The 25,991-nt window shown below is 31.2% G+C and overlaps 1 protein-coding gene across 2 annotated transcripts; it reads left to right on the top strand.

Moving 5' to 3' along the window:
• The first annotated feature begins 130 nt into the window (after nucleotides 1-130).
• On the top strand, nucleotides 131-25,337 carry LOC126735457 (programmed cell death protein 6). Of its 2 annotated transcripts, none has more exons than XM_050439451.1 (5): nucleotides 131-306; nucleotides 440-622; nucleotides 10,483-10,589; nucleotides 15,567-15,835; nucleotides 23,038-25,337. In XM_050439451.1, the coding sequence occupies exons 2-5, from the start codon at nucleotides 567-569 to the stop codon at nucleotides 23,137-23,139; spliced, it is 534 nt and encodes a 177-aa protein (XP_050295408.1). In that variant the 5' UTR covers nucleotides 131-306; nucleotides 440-566; the 3' UTR covers nucleotides 23,140-25,337. The 2 variants fall into 2 exon arrangements, with proteins under 2 accessions (XP_050295408.1, XP_050295407.1); XM_050439450.1 differs by having other exon boundaries at nucleotides 133-346.
• The last annotated feature ends 654 nt before the right edge of the window (nucleotides 25,338-25,991 follow it).

The raw sequence follows: 25,991 nt of genomic DNA, 5'->3' as shown, positions 1-25,991 counted from the left end.
AATTTACAGTAATTATATATGATTTGAAAATTGATAAATTTGGATATAACTTATAGCATCTATATTTTGTTTAAATAAACGATGTGAAAAAAAAAATCGTATATTTAACCAACAAATATTTTTGCAACATCGGAATTTATTTGCTTGTAGTTTTGCAACATCGCGATACATTCGCTTTTTACAGTCTTTCTTTTCATATTTTTGTACTTTCAGGGAGTCATAAATGTTTTGATGGCAATTTCACAGAATCAGACAAAACAAATCAGTAAAGAAGGCGACAACTGTGACTAAACTTCTAAACCAGAGGTAAATAGTTCTAAAGAACTCCAGAAGGCCGTTTATAAAGGTTTGTAAGCAGAAAATTCGGTAACAAAAGGATCATCATTTGAATACTTAATACCTGTTGTCTTCTTAGAGATCCAAAATAATATGATTTTAGGTTAAAAACACAGACCCAACCCTTGAATCTTAAGATCGGCTACAATCCAATCTGTACGGGATAGAGGTTACTAAGATCCAAGCCGTTTTCTCTCCATTAGATAGAGTAGTATAAGATTTAAACCAACATGAGTTTCAGCTCTCCAATGCCTAGTAGAGAGTTTCTTTGGGATGTCTTTCAAAGGTATGAAATTATTATTTAGTATGAATAATTAATATAAAATATTATTGGGACCTTCTTTTGCTTGTACCCTCTCAAGACCAAACTATCAAATACAAAAAGGTACAAATAGGATTGCTTTAATATACAACTCCAAAAAATTGAAAATTCCAGGAGATGTTATAGGCATGCATATGCATAGTTCTTTCCTCATCCAACCAAATAGTTATTGCATTCGCAGATTATTTTGGTAGGGTCTCATTTTACTTTATTGTGGTGTCAAATAAAATATTAGAAAACTGAAATTTACTGGTGCTATTAATATTTTAAACCAAACCGCACTACAACTTTAGCAATTTTATGTTATTTCATTAATTTTTTAGTATACTTAATATAGAGACAATTTTAATACTGGCCTGTTTAAATATTGTTAAGTTGTTTGTTTAATTTATACAGGGTGAGTCGGGAGTAACCCACAAAACTGCAGGTGAGTATTGTACATGAGACAATCATTTTAAAAAAAACTATATTATTATGTTCTTATATTGTTTGTCACAATCAAACAAAATTTCCTAAATGAACATGGTTGTATTATAGCTCTGTTTTAATAATTGTTCAAGAATACTGCCATTAACCTCTGAGCATATTTTACATCATCTAAAAAGAGCCCTTGTTGCATTTCTAATGTGCCAAATTAGGTCCTCTTGAATGTCAACTTTCACTTTGTACACTTTATCTGAAATAAGTATGTGCAATACAACAACATGATTATTATTTATCCAACCACAAAATTGCATATGCCTAACTCAATCTTCCAGTTAAAAGTGCTTTACATGGTATGGATATAGGCCTTGCTCATGGAGCATGTTGATTACTCTTTTTTGTGGAATGACCAATTGAGTAGCAATTCTTTGTAAGCTGATGGTTGCATCATCTACCAAATTCAGCATTTTTTCTACTACTTCCATATGCTGATGATATGCAGCTCCTATCATCATTTTATCCTGAAATTCAGGCCGGGGACATGCTGGTGTCAATATTGATCTGGACTCTCTCTGACTGGTCTTCTGGGTATGGTTTTTCGGTTAATGCCAAAAAAGTGTACCCCTGATAATTGGGTCCAAGGCTGTCCGAGCTAAGTTCATTAAGCTTAATTTTACAACCATTCATATAAAAGAAGTAATTATCCCTTCTGTTGAATATGCTAGAAATCTGGGCCTTGTAATGGATGTTGTGATGAATTTTCAGCAGCATGTTTTGAAGAAGGTGTGCTCTGTTTACTTAAAATGTAAGAGCGTTTATTCTTTTAAATATGTTTTTCCCAGCCATATTAAATACCTCTTCGTAGAATCTTTAATCTTGCCACAGCTAGCCTACTGTAACTCAGTTTACTACACCTACCTTAAAGGAGCATAAAATTAAAATATTTTAGCTCAAAATATGTATATGCATTTTGCAGGTCATAAATTTGACCACATCACTCCATTATATGTCAATAATAAGCACTTATACAATTCGTGTTGACCTCCACTTTGCTATATTTGTATATCAGATTGTAAAAAACAACTCTCCATCTTATCTTGTTTATATTGTTTATATTATCTTACAGAATACTTAACTGCACGGGGCACTTTACATAACCTTAACCTTAGAAATGTGGTTAACATTGATATTCCCTTTCACCACACAACAAAATTTAAAAACTTCTTTGCCTACCATGCGGTGGAATTTATCAATGCAAATTATGGCTATCTAATGGCTGATGATAACTTAGTTATTAACTTAGTTTTTTTTTCTCTTCTCTATACTGTACATCTGGGTTGTGTTAGTAGGCTTAAGTTGTCTGTATATTTATATTTATTTAACTATAATAATAATTTATTTATTTAATCACATTATTAACAGCCAAAAGCTACTTACAGATACCAACCTAAATCTGTTTTTGAAGGTGGTAGACAATGGTACAGTGAAAACATCTTGTCGGTTGGAGATACTTACCAACCAAAACATCGTGTTACATTAAATAAATAAGACAATGCAAGTCCGACAAGATGTTTTCACCAACCTAAATATACTAAAGTATACTAAGTTAATAGGAAAAAAGCAACTAAACACTAAAGTAAAATGTACCAACTAAGTCATATCTGACATCTACATAACACACATATTAAAATAATAAGGCAACAATAATTAGAATTGCATGATTAAGAGTATTTAAACTTAAAAACAAAACAAAAAAAACATAAGAAAAACAGTATGTTATGTTGATTAAAGTTTATTCATGATGAATGTCCTAAATTGATTGAGGGTAGTCAAATCAGTATCTATATCTGAAGCATATAAATTAAAATAATAGCAGGGTTTATATATGGGTGAGTTTTTGTAAAGGTTTGTATGTGGATACCCTAATTAAAACGTTCTGGAATTACAAGAATTTAATGCACATAAAATTTGAACAACAAGTATTATGCTCCAGAAGCTGCATAATATTTGATATTGATAGAAATTGGATGTTTAAATCACAAAACAGCTTTACCACTAACCAAAACCCTTTATTTTACTCTGGACACATGTTTCTCTAAGTTTAGTTCTCTAAGATTTAGCATCTTCAAGAGTAGATTAAAACTAAACTAAAACTACTTGCAAGTTGCCTTATATTTTTATACTAGGCAGATATAAATAACATTGAATAACACTAAGCACAGAAAATTTTTATAGTTAATAACTGCTTAAAGATCAAATTAAAAAATAAGTATACCTTATAAAGACACTAAGTACCTACTTACTTTAGTATCTACTTTAATATTGAAGTATAACTTGATAGAGTTCATTGTAATATTGTAATATGTTTGTATTGTATATTGTACTATATTGTAATATGCCCTATGCAAAAGTAGTTTCTTTAATAGGAACTAAAAAGTCTTAATATAGCGAATTGTTGTCAAATTTGTTGATAAATGATTAAACATTTTTAACCTTCATAAGTTTTCTTCAAGGGATTTTTCCACTAAGGAAGAAATGGAATTTGGAAGAAAGTGAACTTAATACATCTCATATATAAAGGTGTAATTAATAGAGCGGAAAAAATAATGAAGCAAGCTCTTTTGTGATTTGAGTGTCACCCAAAGGTTCCAACTATAAGACAAATTGGATGTGGTTTTGAAAGAATTGGATAAATTAAAATTACCTTTCTTAGTATTTAAAATTCTGATATGAAAATAGTAGTTGAAAAGTGAGATAAATTCCTGGGTAAAAGAGATACGCAAATAGGTGGACTAATGTCTGATAAATTGTACTTAGAATGTCTTTGAATAAGGGCATGTTTTTTTTATTATTACGTAGATAAAAATGTATTGAGAAACTTAGATTGAAGGTTGCAAATCTTAAGCCTTTATACAAAAATCAGTGATGATTTTGAAGATGGCGTCACAGCTGCAGAAAAAAGTTGATAGTCTTTAGGAGATTTCTGATTTAGAAAATCAAAGAAGTTATTAACCAGAACGAAAGCCAACTGAGGGTCTGCAGAAAATAATTACTGATTTAATGGAAACAAACAGATAATATATACTCTAAAATAATAACTCAGCAAGCCAAAGCATATACAAAAATCAACCAGAGAATGGGCTAATGTTTCTAATGAGGGAACTGGTAATAGCAACTTCTAAGAAGCAAAGAAATAGTGAGGTTGCTAAGCAGGATCATAGTGTTTTAAGTCATCTCAATAAAAAGATTCTAATATATATGGTGACTCCATTACCCCAAACACCAGCTCTCTAACAGAAATGAAGGATAACTCTTATTCAATAGCACATCTTATTAGTATAGTTACTATAAGCATACCCTATTTCTATTGGGTATGATATGCTTATAGCAACCGTACTAGTTAATGTCGAACAATGCATGTTTTTTATTGGGCTGCTGGTCTTGGGAAAAAATTAGAGTTTTGAAATTTCATTATTTTTCCAACTAATCCAACATTCTTTCAACTAAGACACAATGAATAATTTTTGTAGCATAAGGGTTCTTAAGAACACTAAAAATAATAATAATTTCTACCACTCCATGGACTCTCTCTGTAAACTATTGTTCTTTATCTATAAGTTGCAATAATATTGTCTGAAAAAGGATTGTGATGAAACCAATTTTGACAAATTTTAATTTTGATTCATATTTCGGTAAATGCTAATGTTGTTTCTGATGATTTTAACATAAACTTTCCTAATCAAAATAATTGTCACATCCTGTCATTATGCAAGCTTGTCGTGTTTATTGAGCATGCATATTGCTCAACCAACACACATTACAGGTCATTCAGCTTCTTTAATTAATCTAAGAACTAACATTTAGATTAAAGGTAAAAATCACAGAAACATTAATTTGGTAGACTTTACACTAGGAGTTTCTTTACAAGTTTTTAATGCAGGCCATAAATTGAAAATTTTTCATTTACCTATCTTGAATAAAGCCTTCCCAGTTGTTAATAAATAATTTAAATTAAAAACAAGCTATGGTATAGTGTTAAGAGTTCCAGTAAAAATTATGATGCCTTGCATCACATTAGAAAATTTGCTATGCCTAATAAATCTTTTTTGATATTTACAATAGTTATAGGAAGATTTACAGAAACACAATTGCTCTTTCTCTTTAGATGTGTAAATGCATTTCCAGGAGAGACTGCACTAGTCCTAATTTTTGACCAATGGCTCTTCTTGCCATGTCTAAAATTGTTAAGGGCAAGAATAGTATATTTTTTAGATAACGCTCAGAGCAACTTATTCCAGGAATCCATTTTTAATTTTCTTCAATTCCTTTGCAGCACCCTTAACTCCAGTGATCTTGCTGCAGCAATGTTTTGTGATGTATTGAAGGCTTTTGATTGTGTAGGTCACAGAATATTATTGATTGCAGACTCAAGTTTGAGGAACACATGATTAAGGTGTGCAGTAGAGTGTCAACATGTTGCTCTGCCCTTAGATTTATATTAAGCACTTTCAAATTCACAATTTACTTTCATGTTTTTTTTCAACCATTTCATTTCACATGGCAAAAATGCTTATCATGCTCTAGTAGATTTACTTCTTAGTTACGAAATTGGGGTTCATGTGCCCTTTATCTCTTTAATAGTTTTCCTTTATTCCTTTTAATTCTTTATATTTAGATTATTATTTTGAATAGCTGAATTAAATTTTTATGGTTTTGCATTTAATGGTTTCTGTTCATTTATATACCAATCTTGCTTGAACAACAAAATTTTTAATTAGAGCAATTATAGCCATTTGTAGAGTGGGAGCCTTGAATCTGTTTGGCATATCTTTATACAAAATAAGATTTTGAATCTTTGTTGCCTATATATACATGAAACAATAAGTATGGTACTAAAGAAAGACAAGTATGATATAAGAATCAATTCATTTGGAGGTCGTCTTGCATATGCCCTTCGGTTGCCTATTCCACATATACCATGAGAAATTGTTTCATCTTTATGGGTAACAAGATGTTCAATAACCTTTCTCCTACAATAGAAAAGACATGACTGTTTTCCTAGATTTAAGAAACATTTTTAAAAACATTTCGCTTCGTAAAGCATATTATACTCTAGATGAGTTTTTTAATGACTTATCCTGACTACCACATATGTTTTTTTCTTTTGGTTTTGATTATTGGTTTCTTTGTACTTAGTGGTATTAAGTTTTGCAGACCTAGGTTAAATAAAGCTTTGTCAACAATTATGTTTAAAACAATGAATCTACTTTAATTTGTTTTTGTAAGTTCATCAAAATCAACAACTTCCACACAAGGTAGAATAAATTTGGCGAAGCAGGCTGTCAATTGTATGTATGTATGAGTGTATGTATCTGTCAATTACTTTAGTGAGAAATACATGCTTAAAGCACTAAAAAGACTAAAAAATTTACAAACAGCAGGACCTGACAAAATACACTCTTTCTTGTTGTGAGATTGTTTTGTACGAACCCTTAAACTTTCATTCATTCTCTGAATTAGGCAAAAGGTCTTTCCAAATATTTGGAAGAAGGCAAGATTGACAAAGTAACTACCGCCCAATATCAATTCTGTGTGTATGAAAAAGTTTTTTTGTTAATTAAAGATTGTAATATTGTCTAAGCAGCATGTTTTTTTTGTTCAAAAAAGGTAATTTTAAACCTAGGCCTGCCTCTTGAAGGCCTTTGATAGGTTGACCAAAGTATTGTTGCAAGATAATTATTGTTTTTTGGCTTTCATATAAACTTACTTATTTTTTTACGACTTATCTTTCGACTATTTGAAATTCTCAAAAAACGACCCTAAACTACTGGTTGGATGGCTTTGTTCTTCCTGACTGCTGCACAGCTAGAGATCTTGGTGTCATTATTGCAAGAAACTAACTTTTATTAACACATTGATTATAGAACAAAATCAGCTTTGAACCCCCTTAGATGTGTACTCAGGCAGGCTTCTCTATTTACCGGTAAATGGAATTTGGTCATTTAGTAAATCCGAGTTGCAATACGGCTCCATAGTATGGTTTCGTATGTATAACTTACACATTAATAGATTGATATATATTAAGTGTTTTAAAATTAATACAGTTAAACTGGCTTAGTGTTAAATGGAGAGAAAGTGTAGCAGGTTTAAGACCTGAAATTAAACTGATTCTATTCCAAAAAAAATATCAAAGTTTCGGCCTTTATTTAGACCATCTTCAGGGTTATTTATTACATACAGTGAGGACGCGCAAGTGGGAACAAATTCATTTAAAATTGAGGGGTGTGTTCGAAAAAAAAAACGCGTACGGACACGTTAATTTTTATTTTTTGTCGGCCCGCGATTTTTTTGATGATGAATTCATGTATACAGGGTGGACCAAAAATGAGCTACGACTATCAACTTAATTTTTTTAAATAGAAACATCCATTTTTTATTTAATTTTTTAATTCTGTATAAATTTTAGGTATATTTTGTATACCATATCCTATACCTAATCTTAATATTTATTAAGCAATTTGCGATTAAATTTTTTAAAGATAATCATGAATTTTTGGTTACAGCTTGTAACAGCTTGTACAGCTGGTAACAGTTTATAAAAAACAAAATAAAAAAATTAATAAATGTTTAAATTGTTGACTAATTAACTTCCTGACAGTAACCAAGTCGATATTCAAATTTTTGTAATACTTTACTTATTGTTTAAGGCCGGATTTGTTGTATTTCGGCTCTAATTCTGTTTTTTAATTCTTCTAAACTTTCAGGTTTATCAAAATAAACTTTAGATTTTAGATAAACCCATAGATAAAAATCCAATGAGGTTAAATCTGGCGATCTTGCTTGGCCATTCAATAAAACCTCCCCTTCCAATCCATCTATTTGGGAAAATGTTGATAAGGTAATCTTCGCGAATAGTGTGGGGGAGCGCCATCCTGTTGGAACCATATCGAATCTGCCGGTATAAATGGGTTTTCACCATCTGGATAAAGTGCAATTAAACTAGGTACTATCTGATTTTGAAGCAACTCTAAATATTTTTCAGAGGTAAATGTGCCCTTAATAAAATAGGGACCCACAATTGACGTGCCCACAATTTCTGCCCATACGTTTAACTACTTGGGAAATTGTGTGTGACTCTCCATGCTCTAGTGTGGTTTTTCTGGTGCCTATTTACTGAACCATTTAAAAAAAAAACTTGCCTCGTCGGAAAAACAATCTTTCTTAAAAAATCTTACTTGTGGGTGTGCATTACATTTATTCATCATTATTTCGCAAAAATCTTTTCTGCGGATGTGATCATTTTCAATAGCTCCTGAATTAAATGGATTTTATATGAATGCGATTTATTGCTATGCAAATATTTTAAAACACATGATTTACTGACTGATATGCAGCAACTTGTCGAGTTGATTTATGTGGATTTTCTTGTAAAGAGAGCAAAATATCTAATTGTCTGTTTTGTAGAAGTGTGGGATGGTCCAGGTCATATTTTTCTTTAACATGACCAAAATCTCTGAACTGTTTTTCAAGTTTGCTTACTACCGAACGTGTAATAGGCCTCTCCGGGTACTTATTGTTAAACAGATCGCAATCTTCTATACTACCATTATTAAAATTTCACATACTTTTAAACTTTGCAACTGCACTTGACACTTACTGACATTTAACTAAAGTAATACATACTGTTTCCATGATGCGATTAAATGGTGACTAGGTGTCAACAATCAAATATACTCGTTAAAAAACTATGAAAAAATATGTTTGAATATGCTCAAATGACCCAAACAGTTGCAAATTTATTAATAATGTTAGTATTAGGTATAAGACATGGTATACAAAATATACTTAAAATTCTATGCTATATTCAAAATTCAGCATAGCTCTAGCAGCAAAATTCTAATCTGAATTCAAAAATGGAATAAACAGTAGGTGTTTCCATTTAAAAAATTGAAGTTGATGGTCGTTGCTTATTTTTGGTTCACCCTGTATACATGAATTTATCATTAAAAAAATCGCGACAAAAAATAAAAATCGACGTGTCGGAGCGTTTTTTTTTCGACACACCCCTGAATTTTAAATGAACTTGTGCCAATCTGCGCGTCCTCACTGTATACACCAGTCTTACTTATTACATATACACCATAGATTTAGAGGAGTTAACAAAGGTTTACCACCTGGAGTGCTGTAGCATCAAAGCAAGTACAAGATGATCAAATTGATAACTTGGCTTTCCCGCATCAATTTCGGATCAGTTTAGTAAAGTTGCCTAACCTTTTTGAAAAGTCGAATTTTAATAAGAGACGAAGTTTAGGGTTAGGTCAGTTAGCTAATTCTAAGTTTAACAATGCCAAGCTAGACGCATACACAGTAGAGATCAATGTAGGTCACTATTTATTTTAAAAAATTTCAATTCAAAAAAACAGCTCTGCTTGTACATAAATAACTACACAAATTTCGTCCCCTAAAGCTTCCTAGATAACTTGAAATGTTTCCAGTGTAAGATTACTCATATGCCATTCTGCACTAGCAAAAAATCTATTGTTATTAGAGTATTAAGATATGCATCACTATCACAGCAAACTATCTACTTGTAACTAGTAACCATCTAGTAACCATTCCAGATTTCAAAATTTTTAGAAAAAAGCTTAGAGGGAACTAGCTGTTAGACATGTAATTTGACCCTGATTGTGTGTTAATTAGATATACAATAAAATATACGCGGTCGATAGCAGGTTAGACGTTTCAGTAAAACAAGACATTAGATTTTTTGAAAATTCAGCAATGCAGCATTTTGGCTTGCTATTATATATAATAGCATCATCTTTAAGATTTTAGACGGAACACCTGTAATCATCCTGAATTTCTCTTAAACGGTTTTCAAGTTAATAATTACTTTCCATTATTTTTTGTTTAAAACATACTTCTAATTAAATATTTTTTAGTTTAAAGTATTTTTTTAATGGAACGCACTGTATATACTCGCATATATTATGTAGACATATACTATTTATAGTAATTCAAAATAATCATCCATTACTCTCAATAGACTTAATGAGGGAAAAAAGTAAACTCAAAGTCCGCGTCAATAACGAAACACGATAGTGTAAACTTATTTTATTTTATGTTAGTGTAAGTCAGTGTGTGATTTTTGTATTTCGATAGGTCTGATGATGCCCTAATGCGGCGAAACGAGCAACCTTTAATAGACGCTGATTTATGAGACTTGGACTTTGAGTTTACTTTTTTCCCTCCTTTGGTACTATTTATAGATAATTTATTTATTTTTCTATATATAATTCTTTCTTGTAATTTAACTGTTCGCAATAATTCTTTCTCTTATCGATCCTATACTCTTTTTTCGATCATTTTTTTGTATGTAAAATTTAATTTTTCTTTGACAGAGTTGATAGAGACCGAAGTGGCCTTATTAGTGCTGACGAACTTCAAATTGCACTTTCAAATGGTACATGGAGTCCCTTTAATCCAGAGACTGTAAGGCTTATGATAGGTATGTATATAATTTTAAGGAGTTATGCAACCGTTTAAGTTTAACAAAAATAAATAAATAAATAATATTTCCAAAAAAAAGCTATATCTAAAAAAAAACAATTATCCTACTGAAATCTAATCATTTCACACCCTGGGTGACTGGCAAAAGATTAGCGATGGGTTAGATCATACTCATCCACTTGTTTAGTATAAATTATGGATTTAAATTTCAATTTGATTTTTTTTGTGGTAAACTGCTTCATGTCATCTGGTATGGAATTATTCAATTTTATAATTGAATTTTTTTATTTAACCATTATATAAAAAGCTCTTTTTCAAGAATGCAGTTTTATTTTTGGGAATACAAGTTTTTTCTTATTTCTAGTTTCTTCTTTGAACAGCGGAATTAGTTTTGATTTTTGTTTTGATTGTAGAGGAGATATTTTTTTTCTGAATTTATTATTTCGTGAAAAAAAAATGCCAAGATGGAGAGGCCGTCTATTTGACATATTTAAGCTCTCAATTTCATTTGTTTTATGTGAAATATTATCAAATTTTTTTAAATTAAAAATTATTTCACAACACATATTTTGAATTTTTTGTATTATATAGCTGTCACTCTGTCTAAGGCAAGGTCCGTAAATAAATCTGCATAATTAAAATGGGACAGAACAAGAGTCTCACATAACTTTTTTTTAAGTCGATATGTAGAATAAGGCGGCTATTATACAATTGTTTTAAAGAAATGTAAGCTTTCTGTATAAGATTTTTTACTTGCAATTCGAAGTTAAGATCAGTATCCACTAAAATACCCAAATTATGAGCAGAATTGCAAATCTCAAGTTTGACACCCTAAATGTTTATATTGCTCACATATGTAAATATGCTTATACTTTTATTTCTACCAAAAACCTAAGCTTAGATTTTGCTGAATTTAATTTTAAAGAATGCTGATCAGAAATTTTTGTTATTAATTCTAAGTCCCTATTTATATTATTTAATGCACCAAAACAATAATTTATATTAAAATGGCAATATAGCTGTCTGTCATCAGCGAAGGCTTGTACTTTGCAAAATTGTGGGCTTTTTAATACATCAGCTGTATGCACTATAAACAGAAGAGGGCCCAAAATTGACCCCTGCGGAAGCCCAGAGAGAACTCGACACTCCTCAGAAAATTCTTCACCCAATTTAATTCTATGTGTTTTATTCTCAATATAAATTTTTAAGAGCGTCAACGAGTTTAAATTAAATCCATAAAATTTTAATTTTGCTATTAACAGCTCGTGAATAATCGTATCAAAGGCTTTCGAATAATTCAGGAGTATAAGGACACTCTCCAGGTCCTCATCATATGCTTCGATAATATCACTTATGACCACTGACAAAGCACTTGTTGTTGAGTGCGCCCTCCGGAAGCCATTTTGAACATCAGGAATTATTTTAATCAGATTTAAATAGTTATACATTTGCTTATACAAAATCTTCCCTGGTATTTTTGACATTGCAGGCAATATAGATATTATTCGTAGGTCGCTGAATAAGGTGGTTTTGCTTACTTTGGGAAATGGCCTACCAGTACTGGATTTCCAAGAGGTAGGAAAATAATTTTGTTCTATACATGAGTTTATAATGTTTGTTAGATAGGCATCAACAAAGGGACTACACTGTTTAGTCATTGTCGCTGTAATACCGTCCACACCGCAAGCGTTCGTTTTTATGCTATGGAGAGCTTTGTTCACCTCTTCAATTGTGCACAACTCAAAAGAAAATTCATTAGCATTAAATGTATTATTATTATTATTATAATTTATTTTCGTACTGCAATCTGAGACATTTTGAATAAATTGTGAAAAATATTGATTTATTAATTCAGATTGAGAAAGATTTTGCGGCAAATCTATACTTTTGGACTTACTTGTGCATACATTTAAACTATTTAATATATTCCACAGCTGTTTAGATGATATTCTGGCAGATATAAAATTAATATAGGCTTTTTTTCCGATCTAACCATAGCGTAACATTGCGCAGTTCCTTGTACCTTGTCCAGTCTTGAATCAATTTTGATTTGTTTAAATTCTTGTAAGGCCTTGTCCCTTTCCTTCATAAGTAAATTAAGATTTGGGGTTAACCATGGTGCTTTTGGCTTTGTAACCCTTACAGTTCTGATTGGTGCATGAAAGTTAAATACAAAAAGAAGATGGTTATTAAAAAGTTCATTTCTCTTAAGAATGAGTTATGTTCAAAATTCTTATAGCATCGGTAAGTTACAAATTTTGGTTGCATTTTTTAACAGAAAGGTTTAGATCTACGTAGACTAGTCTATGATCAGAGATTTCATCAGTTGACTGCGTGCCAGAAGTGGCAACAAAATCTGCATCAGAAACGAATATTGGGTCTAATAATGTACTGCTATGACTAGTAATATGTGTAGGCTCACTCAAAATTTGGTAGAGATTAATATGACTCAAAACAATGTTGAACTGAATGATCTAAATTTAAAAACCCACATTGAAATCACCGACACAAACTACACTATCATACTGCATTGTTAATTCTGACAAAATATTATCAAAATCCTTTAGATGCAAATTTACATTTTGATGTGGAGGTCTATAAAAATTGGCAATAGCAATTGTTTTAGATCCCAACAACAACCTTTATTTTAAAACAAATGTTTTCAAGTGTATTAAAATTAAATTTGATTTGTTCAATATTTAAACTATTCTTGAAGTAAGTATTCTTGAAGTAAGCTCCTACTCCCCCTCCTCTACCATGTTCTCTATTACAATTAAAAAGTGTATATCCCGGTATCTCAAAAATCAAAGTATCTTGAAAATTATTAATCCATGTTTCAGTTAATAAAACTGAGAATCAAAGTAATATACACAGATACGACTCTAATCTTAAAAAACAAATCCCAATCACAGCTTATAACTTTAGTTCAGTAGCTGCATTTAACTTATTATTATTTCAATAAATTTAATAAAAAAACAAAATATATATAAACAATTTTTTTTAGTTACCTAACCATTGTATCAGTACTAAAAATAATACATGTAAAAAAAAGTAATAGACAAAAATAAACAATAAAAATAAAGTTCGTTAGTTACAGTCTGATTGCATGCAAATTAGTAGAATAAATGAAATTAAGAGTCACCTGTAAGCAGCCAGTCTGGCAAGCCTTACAATTTATTCAGTTCTTCCATGGTTTTTATGTAATTAATATTATTTCCCTTTTTAACACACACACCACACCATTATAGGACCACACTGTTTTGTACGAATACTTTCGTACCGCAGCCGCCAAAAGTGCACGACGAGACTGTGTTAGGCCCTCCTTAATTTGAATGTTTGTTGATTTCAGCCTTTTTTTATGTTTTAACACAGATAATCGTACCGCGTCGCTTGCAGATTTTTACGAGGATAGCGGGCGGCCTATCGTTGGGAATTTTGGAGGCAACTCTGTGACAACTTATAATTTGTTGATCTGCTACCGGAACCTCGATTTTTCTAAATAAATCTAAATAAAATTTTAGGCATACCAAACACTCTGATGTTAAGGCTTCTGGACGATTGTTCATAATCGTCTAGCGTTTGTTTACATTTTGGATTTTGCACTTTTAGGTCGTTTATTTCTGTACGCAAAGTATTAATGGTTTCCTGTTTATTCAGTAAATTTATTTTCGAGTAGAGCAGCTACCTTTTAAGCGAGTGAATTCAAGAATGAATGACTCCTCCATAAACATTGATTTTATGCTGTCCAAATCACCTCTTGACAAAACCATTTTTCGCGCACTTATAACCTCACAGTAAAATTCCAATTTTCATGGCACAGGATGTTTTTCTTCAAGAAATTTTATCATACACTGTATCAACTGCCACCTCACTCAAGCCAAATTTAACTAGCAGCTACTGAATAAGCTGCTGAGTCCATGCACCCCTTAAGCATGTAAAAAGAAAAGATTATCTTTGCTCATAGACTTTTTGGGTATTGATTCTTTTATGCTATTTCTTACATTTTCTTATTGTTGGCAAATAAACCACAATTTTTTTCACACTTGTGTGTATAATATTGAACAAGTAATAAATGTAATTTTGGTAATAAACCTCAGAAAATAAAATGTTTATTACCTAACGATCTCGCCTAATAACTAGTGAATTGTTGCTGTGTCATGAAATTCATATATTTTACAAACTTGATCAAATGAAATTTGTTGCATTACTTCACGTAAGGAATGGTATTTGTATTTTTTTAATGTGCGCAATACTGTACTATGATCTTTTTCTACAACTTCTCCAAGGGTTCTACTGCTAATTCATTTATTTTCTTCAACATGAAGTAACATTTTAAAATCAGAATTATTTTCTCCATCTCTGCCATCATTATTGTTTTGCTCTGAGCATTTGCATTTACTGATAATTGTATACTTAACCTCAAAGTTATGAACAATATTCTACACTGTTGTTTTATTGTGAATATGCCGATCAGAAAAATTCACAGAGAAGATTTCGGAGACTTTTCGAAAACTATTCTCCATATAGTACCACTTAATCATAGATTTTTTCTCTTGATTAGTATAATAATTATTCATACTGACCCCAAAATAAATAGATGACAAAACTTTGACATATTGTGATAATTGGCTGTTCGGAAACACCATGTCTGGTATTAAGTGGGAAGGCTCTCTACTAAATGTTAATTAGTTGATGACGAACCTAATTTTTTTTTACAGTAAGCGTCCTTTAAAGCGACTTTTTTGTATTTAATTTAAAATTTCAGTTAAGTTTATATTACAAAATCATTAAATTAAGTTCCTATTTTTATTGCCATTGACGCCTTGATATTAAAAACTCAGTAAATTAAGCAATGTACACAATGGCAACAACGTAAAAAGTATAGGTACATATTAGTCTACCCGATGTAAAATAGGCTGTGTTGTTCTCAAGTTGTTAAGTTATAAAATCGTAATCAGAATTAATTGTGTTTAAGGTATGTTTGACCGACATAACAAAGGCCAAATAGGATTTGATGACTTTGGTGCCCTATGGAAGTACGTTACAGATTGGCAAAACTGTTTTCGGTCATTTGATAGAGATAACTCAGGAAATATAGATAGAGATGAGCTGAAGACTGCGCTTACTTCGTTTGGATATAGATTGTCTGATAATTTAATAAATATCATGGTCAGAAAATTTGATAGGCATGGCAATGGAACTATTCTATTTGATGATTTCATTCAAGCCTGTATTGTTTTACATGTAAGTATATATATATTATAATAAATAATAAAAAATTAACATTTAAAATAAGGGTTGCCTCACATCAATACGGATTATTTGATCAATACGGATTATTTGCCACATAAATTGCGTACCGCTTACTCATGAAATTGTTTGTACTGGATTATATATTTGCCATCAACGATAATTTATTTTCTTCGAACAACTTATGTTTTTGGGGTTTTTGGTTTTCAACCAAGTTAAATTCAATATTTATAGATGGTACCTGATATATAAAAAATAAGTTTTTACGTTGCTCAAAGATTGTAAGGCTCGTTATCATTTTTTAGTATTTATTATATACTGTGCCCCTATAAATCAGCAGTAACTGTGGTATGAAAATCCTTCAGTTTTCTTGCCCTTATCTTTATTTTATTCCTCATAACCCTTTCTCTTGTAATATTACACATTGTTGATATACATCAGTTAAAAAAGCTGCCTTTTGTATAGTAGTTCTTCCTCTACTAAACTCAGGATCCTTTCTTAAATTTTAATTTACATTCAAACCAATCTGTTGCATCTTCTTTAAGAAATACATGCCTGGTTTCACTTTTAGCACTGCTTGGTTTCCTGGCATTTCTACTTCCTCATTTGCTTCTTCAATATTGAAAAATATTGGAACATACCGAGAGTCACTTCTCCCGATTACCGTAAAACTTATTGTCTTTCTTTTCTATCTATCGGCTTCAAAAATCGGGATTTGGATTTTTCCATGGACAAAACATTTTAAGTTTTAGGCGAATTATATTAAATAGTTGAAAAGTCAATACACTTTACCCATACACCAAATCGCTTTACTAACCAATTTAATTCATCTTAAAACGTACAGAAAATGAAAATACGAAAAAATTCGTAACACTACAGTCCTGAAAATTTATTTAAGCACCACTTGACGCACCCCGTGATGTAGCTAATTTCCTGGGAAGCATGTAAAATTCTGTACGTGGAAGTGAGATAAAGGAAGTGTTTTATAAGTCTGCTAAAAAAAAGATGCCAAGCAAACTGCGGTCTGTTACTAATAAAGTTTTGGGAAGGTCACGATTTGCTTATTATTTTGACTCATAGATTTTTATGGGGTCGATTATATTATATTTATTAAAATTTCAAAAAGTTCTATTTTTTTTAAATAGGTCCCACCGTGTTTGATAGAAAATCTTGGCATTTTAATTTGCATAATAAAGCATTAATTTTTGATAACACATTAATTAATTGATAACACATTAGTCTAGTACGATCACAAGAAATAAATTATCTTTAATGGCAACTATACAAATTTATTTTGTTTTTAATTAGGCATATAAAGGGTATCGTGTAACTACAGGGCATAATTCCAGAAGTACATAGGAGGTCAAAATAAGGTAATTTTGTTGTATCAGAAAAAATCCTAAAGTGTTGGTTAACATACAGGGCCGCAAAGACGTACTTGATGGTTCTTTTTTTTACTTAAATCCTTAAACAATATATACAATGAAAATTTCGTAAAAAAATTAACAAAAAACAACGAACATGAAATACACACAATATATTTACACAAAAAATAGGAATAAATTAGATTTAAAAGGGACTAGAAATAATAAAATGTACTGATACAAAAAAAATGCAAAATATAAACAAAATAACGAAAAAATATATATGGACAAAAAATTCTAAAACAGCATTCATCTGTAATAAAACTCAAGAAGGGAAGGGAGTAATAAGCCTCGCAATCAAAAGCTTCTTGACTTGGAACAACTTAAATGATTTCAGTGGTACGGATGATTAAATGCTTTCCGGCAGATAAAAATTTAGAAAGATTTCGGAAAAAGGTTAAAGATTTAAATGCCTTTACATGAATTGGATTTCTTTATTTAAGTGAATGTAGGAATATGCAAATTTAGTTCATTACGATGCCGTGTTTGATATCGTGACGATCTTAACCACTGCGAACATACCAACTGTTCTCCGTCATTCGGGAATCATCTTGGTCGCGCAAGCCCAGGTCACATTCTGCGACATCATTAGAGACACGTGGAAGGTTCATGAATCTTCCGGAAGGGCCTAGCTAGTACATAAGGAGCCTTCACCGCTAGGAGGCTAGTTCAATCTGAAATAATATCTTAAATTTACAGTCCTTACTTTAGGTTGATAAGAGAAGATAACTGGCAACTTCCTGAATACAGGGGCGATTATCTTAGATATATTATCTTAGAATTCTTCTATATAAGAAGATAGAAGGAATGGCCCTAATAAACCAGATGATAAGAGTCCCTAGGTTTAGCCCAGGTACAGGTATATCAGACAGTAGGCTTTTGCAAAACAAAAACTATCTGAAGAAGGTAGATATTTTGATACCTAACCAACCAAATTTCGCATATCTCAGAAGTTTTTGTTTAATGACAATTAGTTATTATAACTTCAGAATTTTATTTTCTAATTAACAAAAGCAGTATTTACTATGTTGGTATAATACAAAATATTGCATACCTACTGTGTCAGTTTTTGGTATTATTTTCGCATTCAACTAGGTTAAAAAAATATTTTGCTGTACGCTCAACTTCTATTTTAAAGCTAGCTCTTACAGATATACTCAGTTTCATGCACTGTAATTATAGTTATGGGAAGCATTTATATAAGCGTGGGCCCTAAAATGCTTAGTTCTTAAGTTACAGCGTGTCAACGTTATATTTTATTTTCAGTTTTTAATAAGTTTTTAAAGACGATTTGGGAACTAAATTTTGGCACAGGATATTATGGTATCAAAACGTACTTAATAAATTGTCATTCTCTTTTTTTTCAACAACCACTAGCATATGGTACGAATTTTCAATACAATTTACAGAAATGCTACGCCACTGACTTGAGAAAAAATTCTGTTTTTGTAATAATTATCAATTAAATATAAACATAAAAGGCCTCTTTACCTTGACAAAAACAAATAAGCAAAAAAATAGTGTGACAAAAATAGCGTAACAAGCAAAGTGAACAAAAAGCAATAACAATTAAATACAGTATTATTACATAATTTACAAAAAATATTGGAAATTACCACCTCTCGCCTCTATGTAGGCTGTTGCTCTATTTCTTATAAAATTTCGAACTCTTTGAAAAATGCCGTGCGTGTTTCATATAGTTTCACATTCATCAATAATTGTATTTCTTAGTTCTTTTAATGCCACAATTGGTGTATGATAAACCAATATTAGGTGTCCCCACAAATAGAAATTTAGGCTGTTTAGGTATTTTTTGTGTATACCGTAAAATTTTGTGTAGTTTGGACAGAAATTAAGGTTTTGTATTTTTTTAGCAAATTTATGTCTTCGGCATACAGTGTTTTCTAATGCTGGTAATGAACACTTTTTAATAAAATTCCTACTACGACTTAAGAAGACTACCTCCTATTTAACAAATCAAAAAGTCCAGCTTTTTTTTTTTTTTTTTTTTTATGTAAACACAAGCACAAGAGGAAAGTTCTATGTCACTCTTGGAGTGGTGCTTGCGCGAAGATATTTGTGGGCATTTATCTTGAATCGCTGCAGGTTGTATGCGTCGGGAAATATGTGAGATGGAAGCCCGTTCACAAAAAAGATGTTCTCCAGATGAATGAGTCCCGATACAGCGACGTCCTTGGGGTAGGCAGGTGGACTCGATGTTGATGAGCCGCAACTGCTAGACGCGTCCTTCTTGCCGGAACAGCCCTGGGTGGAATCAGGCCTGCCAGCTCAGAGGAGCACTTACCGTGATAATAACGGTAGAATAAACAGAGATCAGCCACCTTTCTCCTGTGCTCCAGACTATCCAGACTCTTTGTCAGTTCTGGTTTGTCGATAAGACGAATAGCTCTCTTCTGTATAGAATCTAGCAGCTTTAAACTATGCTTGGGTGCAGAGCTCCAGACATGCGAGCAATACTCGAGGGAAGGGCGTATTTAAGCCTTATAAAGACTCAGCAGCTGTTCTGGTGTATACAGTTTTTTCGTTTTGAAAAGCACTCCGAGTTTTTTGGAAGCTGCCCTGGCGATTTCGGCAACGTGGTCATGCCAGGACATACTGTTGGTGACTTCGACTCCTAAAAGATGTAAAGATGATTTTTTTTTATATTGAGCTTTGGCGCTTCGAGAGTATAGAAGAAAATTTCGGAAAAGAAGTTATATGGCAAAATCTATGTAAAATTCAAGCAAGATGGTAGTTTACTCCCAAGACCTAAGAACAGACCCCAAAGAGTTTTAACAGAAGAGAAGCAGCTAGATATTTTTCTACATTTCGAGGATATACCCGAAAGCTCCACTAGGCAAGCCGCTTTGGAGTTAAATATCACAAGAAGCGTGATTTAAGATTGTTTGAAAATTAATAACCGTAAATCATTTAAATTTTTACCTGTTCAACATTTAGAAGAAAGAGACTAAGATGAAAGATTAAACTTTTGTGATAGGTTAATGAACATGAATTTTGATGAAAATGTCTTATTTTATAAGAAATGAAAAATGTCTTATCTTATTTTATATTATAAGATTATTTGGACTGGATGAGTCAATTTTTCACACATCAATACTAATTTTCAATAGGAAAAATAGGCATTACTGGAGTGACAAAAATAAGAAAAAGATTTTGGAAGTGAAAAAGCAGGGAAGACGATCTGTAAAGGTGTGGTGCGGAATTTATCAATCAAAAATTGTAGGACCAATTTTCTTTAATGAAAATTTAAACTCGAGAAGATATTTAGATATGGTAAGGAATGAAAAACAACCGCTAATAGACAATGAAATACTGGCCTACCAACGTGATGATAAGTTAATATGGCAACAAGATGCTGCTCCGTATCACAGGAGCCGAAATATAAGTAACTTCCTAAACCAACAGTACAATTATTGTATAGGGCAAAATGGAACAGTCCCTTGGCCAGCCCGAACTCCATATCTTACTCCGTTAGATTTCTTCCTGTGGGGAAGGACATTGAATACAAGAAAAGGCTTACTAAGGTAAATAAAGTGCAAAGAAGTATTAGAGAGGCTGTAGCCTACTTAAATCAAACAGATTTTGTATCCAATGCTATAGAATATTTAGAAGTTGTTTATACTGCATGCATTATTCAAAATGGAGGGCATATTGAAAACTTTCTTTAGACTAGTTAGCGTTATGTTGCGGTTTTTTTAAAGCTGTTATTTTTTACATTTATAATAAATGTATGTCACAGAAGTGGTTTAAATATTATTCTGTAGCTATGGATACGACAATTGTTATTTCACAGGGCTGTGAGTATTTAGTAGTGCTTACGTATTACGTATTACTTTAGTATTGCCTACTACAGTGAAATACTAAATTAGCAAAATTTGTTCAAAGAGCGTTATTATTGTAGAGAATTGGAATTATATCAATCCAATAAAATTCTAAATATTTTCTAAACTATTAGATTTTCGTATAGGACATATTATATACATCAATGAATAGCTTTCTTTCCTCTTTTAAAAAATATTATATAAAATACAGGGTATTCCATTAAAAAAAACTGAAATATTGCGAATTGATAATTCAAAAATATATCTTCTTACCTGACACACTGTATAAATTTAAAATACCAAGTCACCGTCGATCAATAGGAGGTAGTCTTCTTAAGTCATGACAGGAATTTTATTAAAAAGTCTTAATTACCAGCATTACAAAACACTGTATGCCGAGGACATAAATTTGCTAAAAAAAAATACAAAACCTTAATTTCTATCTAAACTACACAAAATTCGGATAGGTAGTTCTTATGGAATTTACCTTTATTTCGCCCAAGGAACTTTAAAATAACCCCGTATAGTCCCATTTAAAATTCTGGTGTTAATGTCGGTGCAGCACTTTTTGAACACCATGTATTGATGAAATTCAAATAATTTAAAAATTCACTTAAATCGAAAACACTTCTGTGAGCATTTTTTTCTACATGCCCTGTAGACTCTAAGGAAAGGTATAGGCCCCTAATAAAATGACCACTCTGTACATAGGGCATTTTTTAAAGATTTCTCCCAAAGGTTTCCGGCAAAATTTTTGAAAGAAAGAAAATTTTTTGTTTATAATCGATTAAAAATTATTACAAAATCGTAATTTTTTTCTTAAGGCAATGGCGTAGTATTTTTTTAAAAAAATTGTATTGGAAATACTTGTTATTAGCTACGGCACTAGTTGCTGAAAAAAAGTAAATGACCATCTAATAAGAGTGTTTTTATACCTTAAAATATCGTGTGCCAAAATTCAGTTCAATATCTCAAACAGTCTTTGAAAACCTTTTAAAAATTTAAAATAAAATTCAACACACTGTGTATTATCTTAAAATTGGTCCAGCGATGCCCTTTTCAATTTATGACATACCATTACAGCAAGTAACACCCTGTATAGCTTTCATTAAAAATGAAAATTCGATATAATGTAATATAATATAGAACATAAGGCAAGCATACAATACCTACCAATAACAATGTTCAGGTAAAAATATTTAAGTATAAGGAGAATAGCTATCACAAATAAAATATATACATAATAGATAATCATCGATTCCTCTTATAATTGCATTGATTAAGAAGAAAATTTAATTGAACTAGAGATCATTTATGGTAAATGCGCGATGGTGCTCCGCCTCATTTTAGCCATTCAATTGACAGTATGTATCAAATACTTTATGATCAGTAGGACCTGGAACCTATTTTTATGAGGGCATTTAAAAATTCGTGTTTGTTCGTCGTCTTATTCACGCCTAGGAATTCCTGATCCACAAAATTTACCGTAACCAAATTCGAGGAAATCCGTCGATTAAGAACATAATATGAACATCACAACATGTATAGAGATTCAGGCAGACTATTTCGAAAATCTCTAAACAAACAAAAAAAAAAGTTTTTGTTAGATTTTAATGGCACTTCTATTTTGCTATAAAATTTTTTAAATTAATTCATAGAAATTTTTGAATAACTATGTCTCTCTTAACAGATAGACATAGTTGGAAATAAATGTCTCTATTTCCAACTATGTCTATCTGTTAAGGGGCACTTTAGGAATTTTGCAAATGATGCAAATTACATTTGTTTTGGTGTGAGACTTCCCTTAGATAGAATTTACTACGACCTTTTCCTCAAGACTTCTCTGCCGTTTTATTTGCCTTAATTTAAGAGTTCCTTCAAATAGGCACTTAAAAGGATCTTTTAGTTTATTCTTATTTTTTATTTACAGACGCTTACATCGGCATTTAGGCAATATGACACGGATCAAGATGGATATATTACTATACATTATGAACAATTCTTAAGTATGGTGTTTGGCTTAAAAATTTAAGAATTTGTCTTTTTGTGGCTCTCAATAATGTCCTATTTGTAATATTAGACCATGGCATTTACTAAATGATTCTATACTTTCGGGTAAATTTTTTTCTTTGTGGATCATTAAGGCTGATATTTTAAATCGACTATGCTAGTATGAATAGAACACGTCATAAACTTTTGAAAATTAATAATTAGGAAGTTTCCTTTTTTTTTATTTTTTCATAATATATAGTTCTGAACATATAAAAAAAAACTCTTTTTGATTTTTGAATTTTTCTAGAAATAAAATCTTTAAAAATAAAAAAGTTTTTGCCTTCCAAAGTTTGAGATGCCGCGGTGGCTCGATGACGTCACCATACACAATAATTATTTATTACAAACATTGTCAGTTTTGAAGATAACAAAACAATTTGTTTAAATTTGAAGTCTTAAGTTAAAGAGTATGTCGAAAAAGAAATGTCGAAGTTGTACGATATTTCTGACATCCAAGGAAACTTCCTAATTGATGACGGAGGAATAGAATATAAGAAATAGAAATTAGGAACATCAGCTAGGCGCTTTTCGAATAAGTATAAAGAAGAATATTTACCTGAATTTATTAGATTCGATCTATATTTTCCTAAATGCATTGTTGGTCTATGGGCTTCTACCTCAAAATGTAAATCCAAGACTCGATACCTTTTGCTTTTAAGCTTTTGCTGACTGGTTAAATTATAAATGCTCTTTTTTGAAAAACATTTTAACACAGTGTTAATAGGTAGTACTTAATGTCTATTTTTCTCCAATATTTAATTCAATGTTAAAGCTATTAAGAGGGAAGTCTTACTATTTTTTTATTATTCTTTTAAAGATAATATGGAGGTATATTTGGACAATGCCCACTATGTATATTTTATGTGTATTTTATTGACTTAAAAAAAAGTTTAAATATATTATTCAGCCACTTTAAACGTTTAAAAAACGTGGCGGTAAGTTAAATTTAGTAGGAATAACGAAAATGACTATTTAACCTGTTTGCAGAGCATCTTTGACTGTGTCAATTATTTCAGTGTTTTTATAATTCAAGAAAATCGTTATAAGAATCCAATTAAGACATGATTGAATCGTTATCCGCAATACTACAATTAAAGCTATTGATTCTTTTTGTTTTGATTGTGATGCTTGACTTGCGCAATTTGACAAAATTATTATTATTACATTAATATTTGTATGTTTCATGATATGACATTTTGTATGTTTCAGATAACTTTTTTAAATAATTATTACTGATATTTGCTTTTCAAAATATATGAAACTAAATAAGAGATATTGTATTGATCTAATAATTTTTCTGCGTCACCTTTCACATGTTCTTTGTCCTTTCCTATCCTTCAAACTCCTTTCCCAGACCCTTCCCTACCCCTTGCCGGTAGTAGTTGAACGCCGGTAGCCAGGCCGGATGCATCGTGAGAGAGACGACATCGTGCATTTAGTATTTGATTATTCTATTCGGGTATATACCCGACGATTTCTCGAATTACCATCTTGTTCTGGCTGAGTTCCCTAGTTCGAAGTTTGTTGCATTCATAAAGCTATTGTTTGAATAGGAGACAATTATTTAAGGTGATGATTAAAATATTTGCCAGTTATACCTGTGGTCCTAAAGCCACTCAACTATACTTATACTTAAAACTTACAAGACTCTTTGACTTACTAGGTGACTTCTTCGGACGCTTTCATCTATTTTTAAAAGCTAGAGTCTGTTTTTGTCTTTCTCTCTATTAAGTAATTAATAAGACAAAAATAACAATAAATTGAGAACTGTTTTATTTTGTTGCTTCGATGTCACGCATGTCATATTCTTGTCCCTTTATGCAAAAACCTCAGTATCTGTAATTCACAAATGTTACTATATACAAACTATCTGTTTGAAAATGATATTTCTTTCTTTCTCCTTCAATTTAACTTAAACTAACTGATTTTTATTTTAAACTGCTGCTTTGTCTGCATTACTGTCGGGTCGGAGAATATAAAGAAAAAATCAACAATAATAAAAAATTATATCTTATTGGTAACATATATTATCAAGAAAAAAAGAATAGGTTCAAAGGCGGTCAAAAAGTGGATGGTTTGAATCTCAGCTTTAAAATATTTACATTTGATTGGATTTTATATTACACTGAATTATTTGATTATCATTTCGAATGTCAAAGAAAAAATCGATGAATTTTCGGCCAAAATCATCTTTGTTTCGAATGGCAGGTGCCAAGCAAACAGGTAATAGTTTGAGCTATGAATTGCTTTAGGAAGGATTCTTATTGCCATTTCTTTTTGTAAAAATTGACCCCTAGAGACAGCTCTGCACGCGTTCAAACTTTTTTCAAGAAATTCAAAGCTCACGAATAAATTAAAATTACCCATATATTCTACCAATAATATATTGTACTACAGCACCGTCTATCCGTATTCAAAATTTGCAACGAATCTGTTTCGTTTTAGATCCTTCCTCAAGTAATCCATAGTTTGATAAAAAAGTTTTAACTAATTTTAGTGTGATGTGCTTTGGATTCTAATACTAAATGTATGTCCAACAAATACGCACATACCTTTTTATTTCAGTCATATATTCTATTATTGTTATTACTACACTCTATTGTTATTATTAAATATTGTTAGCGTGGCGATGATTGATGACTAGCTTGGAGAGTATTCACTTTGAGTCTGCCCAGCTTGTTTGCCATTCCTGCCAAACATTAGAGAGGGAAATTTTTTTCCTCTTAAAGGTTTGTTAAAATTTGATTATATGCATAGGCAATGTGTTTAGAGCTGAATTTCACTTTGCTTTAAAATGATAAACATAATCAGAGTTCGCTTTTGCTCTAGTAC

The sequence above is a fragment of the Anthonomus grandis genome, chromosome 4 (assembly GCF_022605725.1).
Source record: "Anthonomus grandis grandis chromosome 4, icAntGran1.3, whole genome shotgun sequence".
NCBI classification, from domain to species: domain Eukaryota; kingdom Metazoa; phylum Arthropoda; class Insecta; order Coleoptera; family Curculionidae; genus Anthonomus; species Anthonomus grandis.
This window is presented reverse-complemented; position numbering and strand designations above follow the sequence as displayed.